This window comes from Chlorocebus sabaeus, chromosome 20 (assembly GCF_047675955.1).
Source record: "Chlorocebus sabaeus isolate Y175 chromosome 20, mChlSab1.0.hap1, whole genome shotgun sequence".
NCBI classification, from domain to species: domain Eukaryota; kingdom Metazoa; phylum Chordata; class Mammalia; order Primates; family Cercopithecidae; genus Chlorocebus; species Chlorocebus sabaeus.
Window position 1 is genome coordinate 2,974,748 of NC_132923.1, and position 19,038 is coordinate 2,993,785.

At 44.6% G+C, this 19,038-nt stretch overlaps 2 protein-coding genes across 2 annotated transcripts in view; both read left to right on the top strand.

Annotated features, from left to right (window-relative positions):
• The window catches only part of COPA (COPI coat complex subunit alpha), a 52,678-nt gene extending 47,980 nt beyond the window's left edge, over nt 1-4,698 (top strand). The window contains exons 26-33 of the mRNA XM_007976492.3: nt 533-610; nt 729-797; nt 1,337-1,473; nt 1,759-1,945; nt 2,028-2,138; nt 2,470-2,631; nt 3,285-3,479; nt 3,754-4,698. Coding sequence (XP_007974683.1) covers nt 533-610; nt 729-797; nt 1,337-1,473; nt 1,759-1,945; nt 2,028-2,138; nt 2,470-2,631; nt 3,285-3,479; nt 3,754-3,813 — 999 coding nt within the window. The 3' untranslated portion in view covers nt 3,814-4,698. The remainder of the gene's footprint in view (nt 1-532; nt 611-728; nt 798-1,336; nt 1,474-1,758; nt 1,946-2,027; nt 2,139-2,469; nt 2,632-3,284; nt 3,480-3,753) is intronic.
• Nucleotides 4,699-9,445: 4,747 nt separating this feature from the next.
• On the top strand, nt 9,446-17,677 carry PEX19 (peroxisomal biogenesis factor 19). The gene is made up of 8 exons (XM_007976496.3): nt 9,446-9,568; nt 10,984-11,093; nt 11,514-11,679; nt 12,118-12,203; nt 12,417-12,578; nt 14,668-14,844; nt 15,069-15,113; nt 15,283-17,677. The coding sequence occupies exons 1-8, from the start codon at nt 9,499-9,501 to the stop codon at nt 15,364-15,366; spliced, it is 900 nt and encodes a 299-aa protein (XP_007974687.3). The 5' UTR covers nt 9,446-9,498; the 3' UTR covers nt 15,367-17,677.
• The last annotated feature ends 1,361 nt before the right edge of the window (nt 17,678-19,038 follow it).

Here is a 19,038-nt window from a genome sequence, read left to right on the forward strand (position 1 = left end):
CTTCCAGCAGCAGCTTATGAGAAGGCAGCACCTGGAGTTTTTGATAAGTCATTTTGTCACTGGTGAGGTGGCTCCTCTTTTGGCAGTCTTCTCCCACAACTATCACCCCTCTTCCTCAGTGGAGGCAGGGAACAATGTAAATGGTTGTGTTCTAGATTCAACAGAACAAAGTGCTTGAATGGCTTAAAAAATTACTCAATTTGGCTGGGCACAGTGGCTCATGCCTGTAATCCTAGCACTTTGAGAGGCTGAGCCAGGCAGATCGCTTGAACTCAGGAGTTGGAGAACAGCCTGGGCAACATGGCAAAACCCCATCTCTACAAAAAAAAAAATACAAAAATTAGCGAGGTGTGGTGACTTGTGCCTGTGGTTCCAGCTCCTCGGGAGGCTGAGGTTGGAGGATTGCTTGAGCATGGGAGGCAGAGGTTGCAGTGTGCCGAGATCATGCCTCTGTACTCCAGTCTAGGTGACAGAGTGTGACCCTGTCTCAAAAAAAAAAAAAATTAATACTCAATTTTTGGTTTTCCCCTAGGATATATCCCCTGGGGCAGCTGGTGGGGCTGAAGATGGTTTCTTTGTGCCCCCAACCAAGGGAACAAGTCCAACTCAGGTAAGCAGGAAGAAACCAGCAGGGATGAGTGGCTAATACTCGATTAGTGTATAACAGGTGTTGGAGAGTAGAGAAGAACAAAGTTTCACTTGGCTTGGGTTTTCTTGTTTCTTGTTAGATCTGGTGTAATAACTCTCAGCTTCCAGTTGATCACATCCTGGCAGGCTCTTTCGAAACAGCCATGCGGGTAAGTAACCTTGGCTTTTCCTCTTGAGTGTGCCTAGCCCAGGGTCCCAGGGAGATGGTTGACTCATTTTAATCAAGTGAAATTATCCTACCCACAAGGGCAAAGGTGTATATTTTTCATGAAAACTCTTTGTTAAGTACACTTGACTTTCTGTTATCTGCCTTCCACTTGGCCTAGTAATCTTTTAGGGCAGATCCTTCAGTCATCCTCCACCCATTTATAGCTTGCTTTCTGGCTCACATCAGTGAGATAAGTACGCCTTCCCAAGCAGGGGTCTGTTTTGAACACTAAGCCAGTATTGTTATAATAACAACAATAATGATAACATTGCAATAACCGCTAACGTTTATTTAATGTTCACTATGTGCCAGGCACTATCCTAAACACTTTAATAGGTATTATTAAATGAGGTAGGTCTTACAATTAAATGTGTTTTACTGATGAGGAAACGTGAACAGAGAAGTTAATTACCTTGCCCAAGGAAAAGTAGCTTTTTATGCAGCAGGGCCAAAATCCTTGTTTCTTTCCTTCTGTTCCAGCTCCTTCATGACCAAGTAGGGGTAATCCAGTTTGGCCCCTACAAGCAACTGTTCCTACAGACATATGCCCGAGGCCGCACAACCTATCAGGCTCTGCCCTGCCTACCCTCCATGTATGGATATCCTAATCGCAACTGGTAAGGCTCTTCGCTCTTTGCTTTCATCTGTTCCAAGTTATGGTCGATACTTCAGATGGTAGCCTCAGTGACATAGTCAGAATTCTTTCAGAGCTAGGGTTTTCCAGTAGAAAAAAAAATCTTTAGCTTGTTACTCTATGGGGTTTGGTTTACATCTGCTGTCTTTGACAGCAGCTACTTTGACAGGAGACCGGAGGGTAGCTATGAGGATGTTTGCCAGAAAAGGAAATTGGATCCTAGTTGGCTACTGACTATCCTGTCTTCTTCCTACTTTTCCCTTTCCAGGAAGGATGCAGGGCTGAAGAATGGTGTACCAGCTGTGGGCCTGAAGCTTAATGACCTCATCCAACGGTTGCAGCTGTGCTACCAGCTCACCACAGTTGGCAAATTTGAGGAGGCTGTGGAAAAATTCCGTTCCATCCTTCTCAGTGTGCCACTTCTTGTTGTGGACAATAAACAAGAGATTGCAGAGGTAAGAGGGTCTAGCCACTGTCCCAGTTCTGGGCACTCCCACATTCTTGTCTCTGTATCCTGACCTTCTGCCCCCTCTACAGGCCCAGCAGCTCATCACCATTTGCCGTGAGTACATTGTGGGTTTGTCCATGGAGATAGAAAGGAAGAAGCTGCCCAAAGAGACTCTAGAACAGCAGAAGCGCATATGTGAGGTAAGATCTATAGGACCCTGAGTACAACAGAGAAGACGTCCTTCCCTTCACCCTTCACTAGGTTTGAATTCTTTTAATTTCAAACCCAGATCTGAGTGGGGACGAAGAGAAATTTAGGCCCTTCATTTCTATGAGGGGAGGATACATTTCTTCACCCTACTTCCTCATCTCACCAGTCCTCCATACCTAGGAGGCAGAAGACCTCTCTGCTTTATAACCCATCCTGTTGTGTTGTGTTGTGTTGTGTTTTCTATGCATGTGTAGCAGCTTAGAAATGACCTCTACCAGGTGTAGCATCAACCTGGCATGTGTTCCTCTTTCTGTCCACCAGATGGCAGCCTATTTCACCCACTCAAACCTGCAGCCTGTGCACATGATCCTGGTGCTGCGTACAGCCCTCAATCTCTTCTTCAAGCTCAAGAACTTCAAGACAGCTGCCACCTTTGCTCGGCGCCTACTAGAACTCGGGCCCAAGCCTGAGGTGGCGCAACAGGTAGATGGAGCTCCTTCAGTGACCATAGGGAAGCCAGATCAACTCTTACATGGAGGGAACAGACCAAGGTCCTTGCCTCTGAAACAAAGCAGTAAATAACAACATTCAACAAAAAGAAACAGAATGCTACCTTCTGTTTACTTCCTGACTTGGTGCTTCCTTTTTTCCTGGAAAATTAATAGTTTATTGAGACATGACAATTGTCCAAGAGTGCTGTGCAACCTAGAATAGCTCCACTGCACCTGAAAGTAACCCCAGTCCTGTCCTTAAGCTCCAGATATCCCATCACAACCACCACAAAGCTTCACATACACATCTCATTACTTGTGTCCTCCAAATGCATTCTTTTTGGGTGATGGAAGTCTGTTTTAACCCTTTCTAGGACCTGATCCTGATAATCTCCAGAGTTGGTGGAGGAATGTGGGTCTAGATTATGGAGCCACTTTTGTATTGAGGAGGGGAAAGTTTGATACAATAGGAATGGTGATTGTTAACCCTTCACATACATCCAATACAGAGGTTAGGACCTCTTTTCACCTAGTACAGTTGTATCTCACATCAACGCAACTACCAAACCATGGTGATGGGATCCTTTTGAGGTGTTGTCTGCAGCTTTCCATCCTCCTAAATAAAATACTCCTTCCTTTCCCTAGACCCGAAAAATCCTGTCTGCCTGTGAGAAGAATCCCGCAGATGCCTATCAGCTCAATTATGACATGCACAACCCCTTTGACATCTGTGCTGCATCATATCGGCCCATCTACCGTGGAAAGCCAGTGGAAAAGTGTCCACTCAGTGGGGCCTGCTATTCCCCTGAGTTCAAAGGTCAAATCTGTAGAGTCACCACAGTAAGTACTGTTCTCAATAAATGTATCTAGGATATTGAGAGAAGGGGAAAAAGAAAGAAACATGGTGGTCATTTTTTTCTTCTTGTGCTTGTCCCCTGCTCCCTGAGGCAGTGACACTGGAGAAAGCTAGAGCATCTCCCCACTGCTGTTTGCCAGTCAGTGACGAACACCCAAATACCTGTCTACTACGCCCATTGAGGGTATAGGGAATAAGTTTTCTAGGGTTCTCAACCTTACAAATCTCTAACTTATTCCTCTGTTTGCTCTTCCACAGGTGACAGAGATTGGCAAAGATGTGATTGGTTTAAGGATCAGTCCTCTGCAGTTTCGCTAAGGCCCCCTTTGTGTGCATGGGTCAGTCACCATATGTTCCCCCCCAGAGAATGTCTCTATATCCTCCTTCTAACAGCACCTTCTTCCTGCAACTACTCTTTGGATTTGGCTTTCTCTACCCTAAAACCTAGTATCTTTTCCTCTTCTATGGAAAAATCTGAAGCCTAAACTTGACTTTTTTGAGGTCTTCTCAACTTGACTATAGTTGTTCTAATAATTGGCCCTGCCTTTCCAGCTTAATTCTAAGGAACAAGTAAAACTCTGGGCTGGGTGGAGTGGCTCATGCCTGTAATCCCAGCACTTTGGGAGGCTGAGGTGGGCAGATCATCTGAGGCCAGGAGTTTGAGACCTGCCTGACCAACAGGGTGAAACCCTGTCTCTAATAAAAATACAAAAATTAGCCTGGCATGGTAGCATGCGCCTATAGTCCCAGCTACTTGGGAGGCTGAGGCATGAGAATCACTTGAACCTAGGAGGTGGAGGTTGCAGTCAGCTAAGAACATACTACTTCACTCCAGCCTGGGTGACAGAGCAAGACTCTGTCTCAAAAAAAAAAAAAAAAAAGGAAAACTCTATGATGGACATTTATTTAGTAAATCCCTTCAGTATTTATCCCTTCTCTTCCCACAGCAGCTTTCTTTCCTGTCAACTAGAAAGGAGCAGGATGTAATAAATACATGTTGGTGTGACTAGGCCACACCAACTCTTAATCATCTCCCATTTTCCTTAGACATTTAAATTCCTAGGCAGGTACCCTCTGTGTACTCAGAAATTTGAAGAAGTTATTTGGTTTCCCAAAATGCACACTGCTGGTTATTGATTTGTTCTTTACAACTATTGTTCTCATATTTCTCACACTAAATAAATCTCTACGAGAGCTTCTTGACTTGGCCATTTATTTCTTGGACACTCTCATGTTCTTGTTCACCCATGCAGGTACCCCACCAAAGCACATGTCTTCCTTCCAGTAATAATTTTTAATTACAAAATAAACATCCACTATTGAGGGAAAAAAAAAAAAAAAAACTAGCCGAGCATGGCAGCGGTTGCCTGTAATCCCAGCCACTCCGGAGGCTGAGGCAGAGGATTGCTTGAACCCAGGAGGCGGAGCTTGCAGTGAGCGGAGATCACACCACCGCACTCCAGCCTGGGCGACAGAGTGAGAGTCTGTCTCAAAAAAACAGAAAGAAAAAAAGAAGCACATATTTTTCATAGGATATATATGAGGACCTAAACTGCTGTGAAAATGATAGAAAGCAAGTAGCTCCCCTATTCTGTTTTTGATTGCAGCCTTTTATCTCTTGCTGATTATAGCAATATTTATTGAGCAACTGCCATGCGCCTGTCACTGTTCTAGATATTTTACATGTAATATACAGATATAAGAATAGTACATTATATATATTACAATGATAAAATTTTTACATTGACAATACAATATTTTGCTTGTCATATGCTAAGAATAATTGGGTAGACGTTACTGTGCCTTTGATTAAAATATGTACTTTTTTGCATTTTAAATTCATGTTTTCAATAAAAAATGCATATAGTTTAAAAATCAGTAAATATAAAAAGCTATTCTGTGACAAATCTTTCCATCCTTTCATCAGGCACCCAGTTCCTATCACCTTCCCCAAAGCAGGTAACACTGTTACCAGCTTGCTTACATCCTTCCAGAAATTTTTTATGTATATACTAGCAGATATGACTATGCCATTTTCTATCCCCCTTTATACACAAATGAAACCATATTATTTAACAATTTTGTACTTTTGTTTTTTCATTTAACATTTTTGGTATTTTCTCATATCAATATATTAGGGAGCTTCACTTTGTTTTTTACTTCTCTTCATACTATATACGTTGTATTTTTCTTTTTTTGGAGACGGAGTCTCGCTTTGTTGTCGCCCAGTCTGGAGTGCAGTGGCGCGATCTCGGCTCACTGCAAGTTCCGCCTCACGGGTTCACACCATTCTCCTACCTCAGCCTCCCAAGTAGCTGGGACTCCAGGCACCTGCCACCACGCCCGGCTAATTTTCTGTATTTTTAGTGGAGACGGGGTTTCACCGTGTTAGCCAGGATGGTCTCGATCTCCTGACCTTGTGATCCGCCCGCCTCGGCCTCCCAAAGTGCTGGGATTACAGGCGTGAGCCACTGCGCCCGGCACGTTGTATTTTTTTACCTTTATCTTAAGAATTGCTTTGTTAAACAGCATCCCTAAACTAAGGCTGCCTTCTCAAAAATGTACATACTACTAATGAGATTGTCATTGCACTCCAGCCTGGGGGACAAGAATGAGACTTCGTCTCAAAAAAAAAAAAAAATGTACATACTGGCCGGGCACAGTGGCTCACACCTGTAATCCCAGCACTTTGGGAGGCCAAACAGGCAGATCACCTGAGGTCAGGAGTTTGAGACCAGCCTAGTCAACATGGTGAAACCCTGTCTCTACTAAAAATACAAAAGTTAGCTGGGCGTGGTGGCAGGCGCCTATAATCCCAGCTACTGGGGAGGTTGAGGCAGGAGAATTGCTTGAACCCGGGAGGTGGAGGTTGCAGTGAGCTGAGATTGCACCATTGTACTCCAGGCTGGGGGACAAGAGCAAGACTTCATCTCAAAAAAAAAAAAAAAAAAAAAAAAAGGCCGGGCACGGTGGCTTATGCCTGTAATCCCAGCACTTTGGGAGGCCGAGGCAGGTGGATCACGAGGTCAGGAGATCACGACCATTCCGGCTAACAAGGTGAAATCCCGTTTCTACTAAAAATACAAAAAATTAGCCAGGCGTGGTATCAGCCCCTGTAGTCCCAGCTACTCGGGAGGTCGAGGCAGGAGAATGGCGTGAACCTGGGAGGCGGTGGTTGCAGTGAGCCGAGATCGCGCCACTGCACTCCAGCCTGGGTGACAGAGCGAGACTCCGTCTCAAAAAAAAAAAGTACATACTACTTTGATGACACTTTCCCAAGTTATAAACATTATCCCTATAAACATAGGCAAGTTGGTGATAAATTTTGGCAAATTTATTTATTTATAATTTGCAAATTAAATTACAAAATTAATTTTGCACACAAAAACATTACTGAGGGATATGGAAAAACTTTACAATTCCTGCCTCTTGAATCTTACATAATTGGGGAAACAAGATTGATATATATGAAATAATTGTGAATCCCAGGCAAGAATTAGAATTTGATAAACTGGAGAGCCATTAAATCCTTAAGGACAGAGTGATATGAAAGTACTATAAAATACTGTTATTCAACAGTATTCGCTATACATTAGAAAGGCAGAAGGAGCAGTCAGTAGTAGGTCAGTAAATACTGAGATGAGATGTTAGAAGTATTAGTAGTAAAAATAGAAAAGCAGAAACAAGTTTAAGAAATAATGCAAAGAAAGAGTCATGCTTGTTTTTTACTCCATTTTAATTATCATCTATTATCTTTTAATTAACATGCTTATATTACATTAGTTTAAAGCCAATTGACCAGGTGTAGTGGCTCACATCTGTAATTCCAGTACTTTGGGAGGCCAAGGTGGACATATCACTTGAGGTCAGGAGTTAAAGACCAGCCTGGCCAACATGGTGAAACCCTGTCTCTACTAAAAATACAAAAATTAGCCGGGCATGGTGGCGCAAGCCTGTAGACCCAGCTACTCAGGTGGCTAAGACAGGAGAATCACTTGAACCCTGGAGATGGAGGCTGTAGTGAGCCAAAATTAAACCACTGCACTCCAGCCTGGGTGACAGTGAAACTCGTCTCAAAAAATAAAGCCAATAGAGATGCCTGTTGATAGACAAGTTTTCTTTTTTTTAACGTGCTTGTTATACCTATAGCCATATTGGAGATCCACATGTAAGCAATTTGAATGAGAAACCCTGGAATAAATTATGTTGCAGGTATTGGGGAAACAAGTTTATCAGGAAAGGATTTGATTACAGAAGTTTAGAATTGTAAAGGACTTAGAAAGTGATTTAGTGGTAGAATTAGGGCTGGAATTTAGGCTTTATAACTTATAGTTCATAATATTTTTATCCCAAAACACACTACTTGTGGTCAGAAGGAAACAGGTTTTGCACAGATACGATTTTACAAGTCTGTGCCCTGTCTGTGAAAGACATAGTAAGTGCTTGATCTGGTGCTTGATGCAGTACTCAAATGTGTGTTTAGGAAGCTAAGCATGAAAGTGATGAGGTGACTTAACACAGGAATTTTTTTCATTTAAAATTCTTACCTTGTGTCATACTTACTGTGTGTATATCTCATCATACCTGCGGCTCACCTCCACTTAGCTGCCTTACAGCAGGGGGTGGTCCTGATTTATCTCTCTGTCCTTGCTGTGCCCAGAACAAGACCTTAATAATAGGTGCTCTCCAAGTGCTAAAACAGATCTGTATGTGAAACAGTTGCTACATTCTTACAGATCTGAATAGAACAATTCCAAAGGAGGAAAGGGACGTCTAGAGTTACCTCTATCTGAGCATCCCCGGTGTTCACTCAGTTGGAGGTTGGGTTCTGTGTGGAGAAAAGGAGATTGGTCAGGGAAAGCAAGTCTATTACTAACTACTACATTCTAATTGCCCTGCTCAGTCCAAGGTCCCAGATGCTCTCTTTCTAACATTGAGTTCTAAGTTCCTGGCCCTGTGTCCTTTAATCAAACAGTTCTAATAGAGAATAGGAAATGAGAGATGCCACTAGATTGGGCAGACAGATGTGCCTGATTAGGGACTGCGAGAGCAAAGAGTGGCCAATGAGTGCCTACTAAGTTTTAAACCCTAGCCTAGGAGTTGGGCTTTACAACAGCGAAGACAACAGACGAAAATCTTCACCTTCATAGTGTTTAAATTCTGCAGGGTGGGGAGCGGAGAATAAACAAGAACGGTAGATAATATATCAGATAGTATTCAGTGTTAAGAAGAAAAGAAATGGCCAAGGAAAGTGTTTCAGAAAAGATAACATTTGAATGAAATAATGAAGTGAAGCCGGGCGCAGTGGCTCACGCCTGTAATCCCAGCACTTTGGGAGGCTGAGGTGGGTGGATCACCTGACGTCAGTAGTTCGAGACCAGCCTGGCTACCCAGACTGGCCAACAAGGTGAAACCCCGTCTCTACTAAAAATACAAAAATTAGCCGGATGTGGTGGTGCATGCCTGTAATCCTAGCTACAAGGGAGGCTGAGGCAGGAGAATCGCTTGAACCCAGGAGGCCAAGGCTGCAGTGAGCCAAGATAGCGCCACTGCATTCCAGCCTAGGCGACAGAGCGAGACTCTGTCTCAAAAAACAAAAGAAGTGAGAGAAAGTAGTATGTTATGTACCATAATTGTCATATCAATCATATATGTATAGATTCTGGTTATTTGTAGGCAGTTTGTCTCAATCTAGCCTACTCATAGCTCAGGAAGAAATAATGAAAGAGCTTCGCCAGGTAATTTGGGAAGTTGAAAGGAGTCCGGGCCTCTAAAACCAGGCAGAAAATAACACTATCTTATCCTAATTCTGTGTTTCACAGGCGAAAGGGGAAAAATACCCAAAACAGAAACTCAAAGCTTCCTGGCCCTTTAAAAATGGCGGTTCCGCACTGGCCAACAATACCATTGGTTGCCCGAGGCAGAAGAGGGCAGGAAAGAAGGGGTGGAGGGCGTGGCGGCGCCGAGGGGTCCCGCCTCCTACGGCAAGTCGGAGGTAGCAAGATGGCGGCCGCTGAGGAAGACTGTGGTGTCGGGGCAGAAGCAGACAGGGAATTGGAGGAGCTTCTGGAAAGTAAGAGCCCATAGTGGGAAAGGCCCGAAGAGGGCAGTTGTGAGGACCCATTCCGGGCGTTAAGTGAACCTGAGATATTAGGGACAGGGCGGGAGAGGATCTCCAAAGGTTAAATGGGGGCGGAGTGACCGCGAGCCCCCCAAAAATCTCTGGGTCATCCTGCCCCACCTCCGCGACTGGAGCTGGGGAACTCACCTGGGGTCCCCCAGTGGTCCAGATTGTGGATGTTTCCGCAGGACGGCGTTTCATGATACCTCTCCAAACTCCTCTTTCTTTAGGTTACTAAGTTCTTAAAGTTCGACTTCAGCAGCAGCAGCAGCAGCAGCAGCAGCATTTGGTTCTTGTTGGGTAGCGAACCACGCACTCACTGATTGCTTACATTAACTCCTAGCAAGCTCGTGGCCCATGCTGCTGTGCCTCGTCCTGCCTTCCTTGACATGAAAGACACTTTTCTCCTCGTAGTCCTTTTCTCTTTCTCTCGTTAGGCCCCTTAACAGTTCTTTCATCTTGTTAGTAGCTCAAGCGGACTCCTTTCCCTTATTTTGAGAAACTGAGGATGTGGCGATTTCAGGGGAAAGCAGTTCACCCTCCTGAAAGACGGTGGATGTTTTCTTAGCATTACTGTCCACTCCCCTGTTGGCTTCCTGCCCAGAGTGGGGCCAGTGCTCTCTCCCTGGGCCTGGCAAGCAGAATGGTGGTGAGGACACTGGCTTTTCAGGGCAGAGGTGAATTTGTAATCTCTTGCTCAATCACAGAGATGTGGGCAGGCAGAAAAATGAACAGAAACGCTGAGGAGTGCCAAGTGACTGTAAATTAGCCTACGGTTATCTGCAAAGATCAGACCTAAAGGAGCTCTAGGAGGTTGTGGGAGAGCACTAAACTGGAGAATAAGAGAAGATAGTTTAATGCCTTACCATGGAATGTAGTCTGTGGTCCCTCAGTCTGTGCTGGTACCAGTACCAACAGGAAGCTGGGTGGGATGTCATGTGCTTTCTCACCAAGTTATTCCTTTTAGAGCTCCAGAGTGAGTTCAGAGGGATGAGGACATCTGTGTTCTCTACTCCTGTTGGGTATTTGTATGGGATTTCTAGGGAATCATTAGGGTGTGGCAAGGGAGACACTATAGATGGAGATGTCTCTGCAGAAATTTTTAATCCTCTCCTCCCAGCTCTGAGATGGATACTTGTTTCACCGTAAGGGATTTCTTGCCTTTGCTCACAATAAATTAGGTAATCTGGAAGGAAGTAGGAGGCTCATTGAGGGTGGTCTGGGGAGGTGGGAGCCTCAAGGCGGAAAATTGAGGAAAGTTGGCAATTTGAAAAATCATATTCCTAATGCTTTGCCCAGAAACCACCCAGCCTTGCTTGCATCTTCATCTGTCGCCAACACACACACCATGTCTCTTGTCTCTGAAGGTGCTCTTGATGATTTCGATAAAGCCAAACCCTCCCCAGCACCCCCTTCTACCACCACGGCCCCTGATGCTTCGGGGCCCCAGAAGAGATCGCCAGGAGACACTGCCAAAGTATAAATTCCACCCCCTTAAGGGATGGGGAGGGGATGGGCATGCAGCTCTGAGCAGAGGTTGGGCAGGCCCCTATGGGCCAGAGGGGAATGGGGGAGGGTACCTTGGCCTCACATTGGTGAGTGCTCTTGCCAGCCTCAGTCCTTGTGAAATAAGGACTTGAGGTTGAGTGGAGGAACCTCAGAGTTCCTTGAAAAAATAGTAGGTTTAAATGGTTGGATTGGTATGCCATCCCACACCCTCTTTCAAAGACTAGATGCCTTTTTTGCTATTCTCATTAGGAGCAGTAGTTAGAGTGTCCAGTGGAAGTGGGTAGGAGGGAAGTGCATTTCCCATAGTTACTGCCTGTGGCTTCTATCAGAGGCCAGGTGCAGTGTAGTTCTAAGTAAGAGATGCATTTCAGCCACCCTTCCCCCGCAGGATGCCCTCTTCGCTTCCCAAGAGAAGTTTTTCCAGGAACTATTCGACAGTGAACTGGCTTCTCAAGCCACTGCAGAGTTCGAGAAGGCAATGAAGGAGTTGGCTGAGGAAGAGCCCCACCTGGTGGAGCAGTTCCAAAAGCTCTCAGAGGCTGCCGGGAGAGTGGGTGAGGAGACCCTAGATACATGGAAATATCTGAACAGACTCTTAAGTCTTTGTTGCCTGAAAACACCAGAATTCTTAGTGAAGTTGATAGCAATCATGATGTCACAGCCATGGAATGGGTAAAGGCAATGAGAGAAGGGGTGGAAATCCCTCTTAATGAAAAGGGGTGAGATAGGTTAGAAAGTAATAGAAAAGATTATTCAAAACTGACCATTTGAAAGTTCACAGTGTTATTGTGGGTATCATGGAGAATAAACTGACACAGAGTCCGTGTATTAAATAGATGTATGAAAAGACTATCAAGATAACCGCAGAGTTTTCCAAGATGGGGAGTGATAATGATTCACTACTAAATGCTTCATATCCAAGCTGATAACCAGTTCAGTCTAGGCAAGGAAACAAATTCCTAAATGACGTTGGCTTTTTAAATCTCTCCTAGGCAGTGATATGACCTCCCAACAAGAATTCACTTCTTGCCTAAAGGAAACACTAAGTGGATTAGCCAAAAATGCCACTGACCTTCAGGTGAGGAGAAAGTAGTAGGGTCCCACAAGGGGTCCACTCTCAGACACTTCTCCAGCAGAGTCTCAAAAGTCAGATGCTTTGAGTATCATCCCAAGTCTGTTCCTGTCTTGTTTTGTTACAGGCAAGTTTAGGTAGTTTATCTTTCCCACCTGACAGAGTGTGAGCATCCCAAGAAGGTGGTATACCTGCTCACCTCTTACTTGTCCTATCTAGAACTCTGGCATGTCGGATGAAGAGCTGACCAAGGCCATGGAGGGGCTAGGCATGGACGAAGGGGATGGGGAAGGGAACATCCTCCCCATCATGCAGAGTATTATGCAGAACCTACTCTCCAAGGATGTGCTGTACCCATCACTGAAGGAGATCACAGAAAAGGTTTGTGAACTTCCATTTCTGCTTTTTCTCTTCATTTTCCATCACATCCGCTCATGTGGGCTATTTTGTCTACTCAGAGCCTGCAGAAAGAGTAACTTGAGTCTGCTTTTTTTCCTTTATTTATTTGAGGCGGGGAGAGGTAGGGGGTGGGGAGAGTTGTGTCTCTGAGAGAATAAAGCTGTCACACTATATGTTGGGGTATAAGGGGTATAACTTTTGGGGTATAAAAGGAAATCCTTCAGTTCTAGTTTTCTATAAACTGGTTCAAGACTCTGGGGTTGTTGTCTAATCAGTCTTGCATTTCTGACTTCATTTCTCTGGCAAGAATTTGGCTGGGTGTGGTGGCTGATGCCTGTAATCCCAGCACGTTGGGAGGCCGAGGCGGATGGATCACCTGAGGTCAGGAGTTCGACACAAGCCTGGTCAACATGGTGAAACCCCGTCGCTAGTAAAAATACAAAAATTAGCCAGGCGTAGTGGCTCACACCTGTAATTGCAACTACTCAGGAGGCGGCAGGAGAATCACTTGAACCTGGGAGGCAGAGGTTGCAGTGAGCTGAGGTTGCACCACTGTACTCCAGCCTGGACTATAGAGCAAGACTCCATCTCAAAAAGAAAAAGAATTAACTGAGGATTTCCTTACTGGCTTTGTGATGTGAACAGTGTAAGAGTAGTTTAAATGATGGTCCCTGCCATAAAAGAGCTTATATGTGTGGTTGTATCGTTTTGTTTTGAGACAGGGTCTCACTCCAGCTGGAGCACAGTGGCACGATCTTGGCTCACCACAGCCTCCCCATCCTAGGCTCAAGTGATTCTCCCATCTCAGCCTCCTGAGTGGCTGGGACTACAGGTGTGCGCCACCATGCTTGGCCAATGTTTTAAGTATTTTTTGTAGAAATGAGCTCTCACTATATTGCTCAGGCTGGTCTCAAACTCCTGAGCTCAAGTGATCTTCCCACCTCAGCCTCCCACAGTGCTGGGATTACAAGTGTGAGCCACCATACCTGGCTAAAGAGTGTATAGTAGTTTTTCTGGAGAGATAAAATATGGGAATAGAAGCTTTTCAGTGACACAGGGAAACGTGGGTAAGTGTGTAATGAATAATACAGACCACGAGTCAGCAGGCCAAGACCTGAGTGGGCCAAATCCAACTCTCAAGCAAATAATGGTTTTTACATTTTTAAGATCATTTGAAAAAAACTACAAAGAAAATAGGCAACAGTCGAGGATAGTGGCTCACTCCTATAGTCCCAGCACTTTGGGAGGCCAAGGTGGACAGATTGTTTGAGCCCAAGAGTTCAAGACCAGCTTAAGCAACATGATGAAACCCTGTGTCTACAAAATACAAAAAAATTAACCAGTCACAGTGGTGCACACTTGTAGCTACCTGGGGAGGCTGAGGTGGGAGGATTGCTTGAGCCTAGGGAGATCCGGGCTGCAGTAGGTGGAGATCACACCATCACACTCCAGCCTGGGTGACAGAGTAAAACTCTGTCTCAAAAAAAAAAAAGAAAAAAGGGGTGTGGTGGCTCACGCCTATAATCCCAGCACTTTGGGGGGCCAAGGTGGGCGGATCACGAGGTCAGGAGATCGTGACCATCCTGGCTAACACGGTGAAACCCTGTCTCTACTAAAAAAATGCAAAAACAGTAGCCGGGGGTGGTGGCGGGCGCCTGTAGTCCCAGCTACTAGGGAGGCTGAGGCAGGAGAATGGCGTGAACCCAGGAGGCAGAGCTTGCAGTGAGCAGAGATCGAGCCACGGCACCCCAGCCTGGGCGACTGAGCGAGACTCTGTCTCAAAAGAAAAAAGAAAAAAAAAAAAAACCACGACAGAGACCATATGTGGCCCTCGAAGCCTAAAATATTCACTGGCTCTTTACAGAAGCTTACCAATTTCTAGTGACCATAAATGCTAACATGGCCAGGTGATCTGGTTGGAGTCAGTGCCACTTTTCATGATGAACTTACTTATTTAGCTTTTCATTTTTCTACGTCCCCTTCCCTTTCACATTTTAATCACATTGTTCTGATTACCCATCCATATCCATTGTTCACTTAATTTTTTTCCACCCATTCTCTCTTTTCCTAGTATCCAGAATGGTTGCAGAGTCATCGGGAATCTCTACCTCCAGAGCAGTTTGAAAAATATCAGGAGCAGCACAGCGTCATGTGCAAAATATGTGAGCAGTTCGAGGCAGAGACCCCCACAGACAGTGAGACCACTCAAAAGGCTCGTTTTGAGATGGTGCTAGATCTTATGCAGCAGGTAAGGCCTCTTGCCCTTTGCCCACTGGTGCTGTCCACTTAGGTGTTCAGTGGAGGAGGTATCTGGGAAGGATGCAGTACTGCTAGACCTAGGTGAAGGAGGGATCCTCTCTTGTGCTCTCTCTCAGAAGAAATGGAGAGATGATTTGTTAGATTCCTTTTCTGGATCCTCTGTTGTTTTCTGGGTTTTTCTCTATTTCTTGTTCCATTTTCCTTATTTTCTAGCTACAGGATTTGGGCCATCCTCCAAAAGAGCTGGCTGGAGAGATGGTGAGTATGTCTTCTTTTTCCAGATTTTAATCTGAGCCCCCAATTTCCAGAATTCTTTAACCTCTCATGATTCCACCTAAGGTAATAACTGTGGCTACTGGGGATGGATCTTCAGAAGGTCTGTCCTAAAAAATGAGCAATTATCTGAGTCCCTTCATCTCTTCCCCAGCCTCCTGGCCTCAACTTTGACCTGGATGCCCTCAATCTTTCGGGCCCACCAGGTGCCAGTGGCGAACAGTGTCTGATCATGTGAAACACAACACGTTTTCCTCTCTCAGTCCCAGCCATGGGGAACATCTGGAGTCAGCAGAACCATTGGGACCTGAGGCAGGAGTGTCATCTGCGGGAGAAGTCTACCCGCTGCCCTCTGTCATCCCATTCAAGATTGTGCCATACCAGCTGAGGTTTTTCCTCTGTCTAGGAATAGGGTCTGTTTCAGAGACCATTTCTGTGACCCCTATTCCGTTGTGGTTTCTGCCACTATCAAAGTTCCAGCTACCTGCCAGGTGAAGGAAGGCATCCTTTCTGGGGCATGCACTTTCTTTCCTTTCTCAAAATAATTTTATATGTGGCCACACTGATGTTCATCTTTATGCCCAGGGTCTTTGTGCCTTGTCTCTACTCCCTCTCTTGGATCTGGGGAGGAGGGACAGAGTCCTGGGACTCTATTTCTATAGTTCTCCTGGCAGAGCCTTTGGGAATGGGGAGAAACAGCCTGGGCTGGGGCAACAGGTCTGTCACTATGCTCTCTTGCCTTCAGACAGACCATTCTGAATTCTCTAAAGGGAAAGGGCTTTTGCATCTAATCACAATAGAGTTGAAAGAGAGGCCTTAGGATTCTCCTCTCTCTAGGTGCTGACCCCTCACCTCCCTGTTCCAGCCTGAGAACTCAAATTGTTACCCTGCTTCTTCCTACAATGCTGTGTGATGTGGGTGGACCCAGCCCCTGACCTTCCTCTATCCCCTGCCCGTCCTGCCTCTTACCTCCTCTCTTTTAAACACCTGTTTATCCCAACCTTTTTGAGCTCAAGCTGTGATAAAGAAGGGCCCATTCTATTTCCCCTCATCTAGTCCATCTACCATTCTCACTGACTCCCCCTCTTCCTGGCAGACACAAATAAACCCAGTGTCAGGTCTAGGAAATTAATGGCTATTCTTTCCCGGATACATTCTGGCTTATTGAGATACATGATTCTCTTAGAATCCTGTCCCTTGGTTCAGGAAAGTAGCTTGGGAAAGGAGTAGGGGTATAGCTTGGGTCCCTTTTCCTGCAAGGCCCCATGGGGCAGAATATAATAAATATTCTGAGTGAGGAGTGTGGCCTATTTTTCATTCAGGTCTTTTTCTGATCTTCCTCAGCTTCTGTAAGTTGCAGAGTGAGGTATATTAGGAGACTAGTTCTACGCAATATTGTAATGCTGGGTTCCATCGCCACCCGCCTTCTACAACTTAGTCTGCACCTCAGTTGGCAAAGGAGACTGGGTGACCATCTTTCCTCATGTTCCCTTGAGTATTTCAATGTAGAAAGCCCTTCCAAGTGGTACTGTAATTTAACATTTTACATTATTGTTATTAATGTTAGTAATATATTGTTATGTTTTCTAAATTATTTTTCTTTGAGCTGACGTGGCTTTTTTTTCTGTGGCTGCCAGTGGGTCTATTGGACCTTGGCTGACATATGTTAGTAGATACTCTGGTCAGCCCAGCTGGCTGTCCTGGTTCACTCAGAAGATAAGTCTCTCCAGAGCAAATTCGCGTTCATTATTGTCACTTTGAGCTTCTGACATGTCACTTGCCCCTAGGTTAAAACTTTTCACCCCTTGAAGACTGTACATGTTTTATGGTATTAACTAGGAAGGAAATGTTCTTAAGGCCTCAGGCTATTTGGGAAATTCCAACTCTTATACCTTACCAGAGCATGGAAGAGCCAGGATCTGAATGTGAAACTTCTCTGTTCTGCAAGAGATGGAGAAAGTACAGGTAGACTTGTGATATAGTCATGTGGCCTGAGTGTCACTATTTTCTCCTTAAAGCTCCAGCCAAAAACTGGACAAGGATAGAGAGGAGGAGGGAAGAACAAAAGAGCCCTTCTCTATGAACCTTGTGCCTCCTGTCCTACCAGTTTTCTTTTACAGATTCTCACTTCTGCTAGCCTAGCCAAGGATTACTCCAGGAATCTAAATAGATGCCCTAGTCCACTTTAGCTTTATTCCCAAGGTACTCATTTTTATTTTGATTTGATAGAATGTGAGCAAGTTGACCTCAGGTCACACTTTGTTCCAAAAACTTTTGGAATTATTCCAGGACTTGTGGTGGAAGTATGGTACTCTAGGGCAGTCTTTCTCTAACTATGTATGGTAAAGGACCAGGTTTTTTGTTTTCCAGTCCTTCACTTATCAATATGCATTCCTATTGCCTATGACGAGTATGGAGTTCACACTGTGTGCTGCCCACCAGGCAAGTTTGACAGCACCCAAACTGGCCAGACTGTTCTGTAGGTTAAGTCCATTGATCATGTACTTGGATATCACAGCAACATTAAAACGCTAAAAAGGTTTTAAACACTTTCAATTTCTAATTCACCATGTCACAGACTGGTAAAAAAATATATACACACACACACACACATATATATATGTACACAGACCAGCACAAGTCTGCAAATCACCTTTGAGTGGCACTGTTCTGGGGCCTTCCGTCTCTCTGAAGATCCTCGCAGAACTGATACCTATCTGTACCTCTTGTTCTCTCCTATTTGAGTTTCACTTCCAGAGAACTTGTTATTCAACAAGAATGTGTCACTAGTAAGGACATCTCTAGCATTTCTCTAGCCTTCCTTTTCTGCTGCTCAAAAATAATCATTACAAAGCATAGGTTTAAGCTGTATATGAAATATTTATGCGACTCCCAAACTTTAAAGGAGTTGCTCCTTTGTTCCAAAATTAAATGTGTTAGATAACAAATTTATGATTGTATGGGTGGCTTCATGAATTAAGAATTGAATTGATACAGACTTTGTGATAATTGGGACATTTTCTGTGATTCTGGAAGGTCTTGTCAAAGCCCCATGAGGCAGTTATGATGTTAAGATGGCTTTGGGGAGCTAGAGAAAACATTGGCCCATATTGAATAAAGTGGAGATGGCAGACCATACAAAAAGGGACCAAAAAGACTTAGAGGAAGTGGATATGCAAGAATGAATGTTACATAACACTGGTAAACCTACGAGCTGACTATATACCCCGGAAAGACCTGGGAATTATTTTTTAATAAAGGCAATAGGAAAGGCACTGATGAAGGGTTACCAACATCTTTGAGAAATTTAGAAGTGGCTGTCTCTGTAGATTGAAGCTGATAGAAGATGTAAAAGAAAATGGTTTCTTAGTAGCAGTGGGGGAATGATAGGATCCTGACATAGCAGAGGCCAGATGGCAACATTTAACTCTCAGAAGCAAGGTGAGTAAATTTCCCTAAGGGTAGCAAGGTCAAAGTGGAGATGGCTAACGGAATGTGGGTGGTCCTAGGAGCCGGATAGATGGGCAACCAAGAAGAGTATTGCCCTCTTATGTATAAGGGAGATCAAGAATGGTTGAACAGAAGGCTGAAATCAGAAACTTCAAAGAAAAGTCCCAATTTCTTGTCCAGTTTTTAAGCCTGAGATAGTTCTTAGACTCATAAACTACAAATGGAAAGAGCCATTTATCAGTTAATCATTGAGTGGAAAAGCACTGTTCATCCTCTGTTCTCACACCACAATGAGCAACACAGAAGTCTTCTGTAATCACGTGTGGACTTCCCTCCCCTCAACAAGCAAGCAGTTCTGCAGTGGATAACAGCTGGATATCCTCTAATTTCCTTTAATTCTGACACTGTCTACCTGGAGACAGTGTCAGATCTCGCAGGTTGATCAATCAATCACCAAGAC

What these genes read in the sequence shown, in the direction of transcription:
- PEX19 (XM_007976496.3), top strand. Translation starts at nt 9,499, where the DNA reads ATGGCGGCCGCTGAGGAAGACTGTGGTGTCGGGGCAGAAGCAGACAGG. An exon ending in ATTGGAGGAGCTTCTGGAAA is followed by an intron (nt 9,569 to 10,983) that starts GTAAGAGCCCAT and finishes TTGTCTCTGAAG; the next exon opens with GTGCTCTTGATGATTTCGAT. An exon ending in AAGAGCTGGCTGGAGAGATG is followed by an intron (nt 15,114 to 15,282) that starts GTGAGTATGTCT and finishes TCTCTTCCCCAG; the next exon opens with CCTCCTGGCCTCAACTTTGA.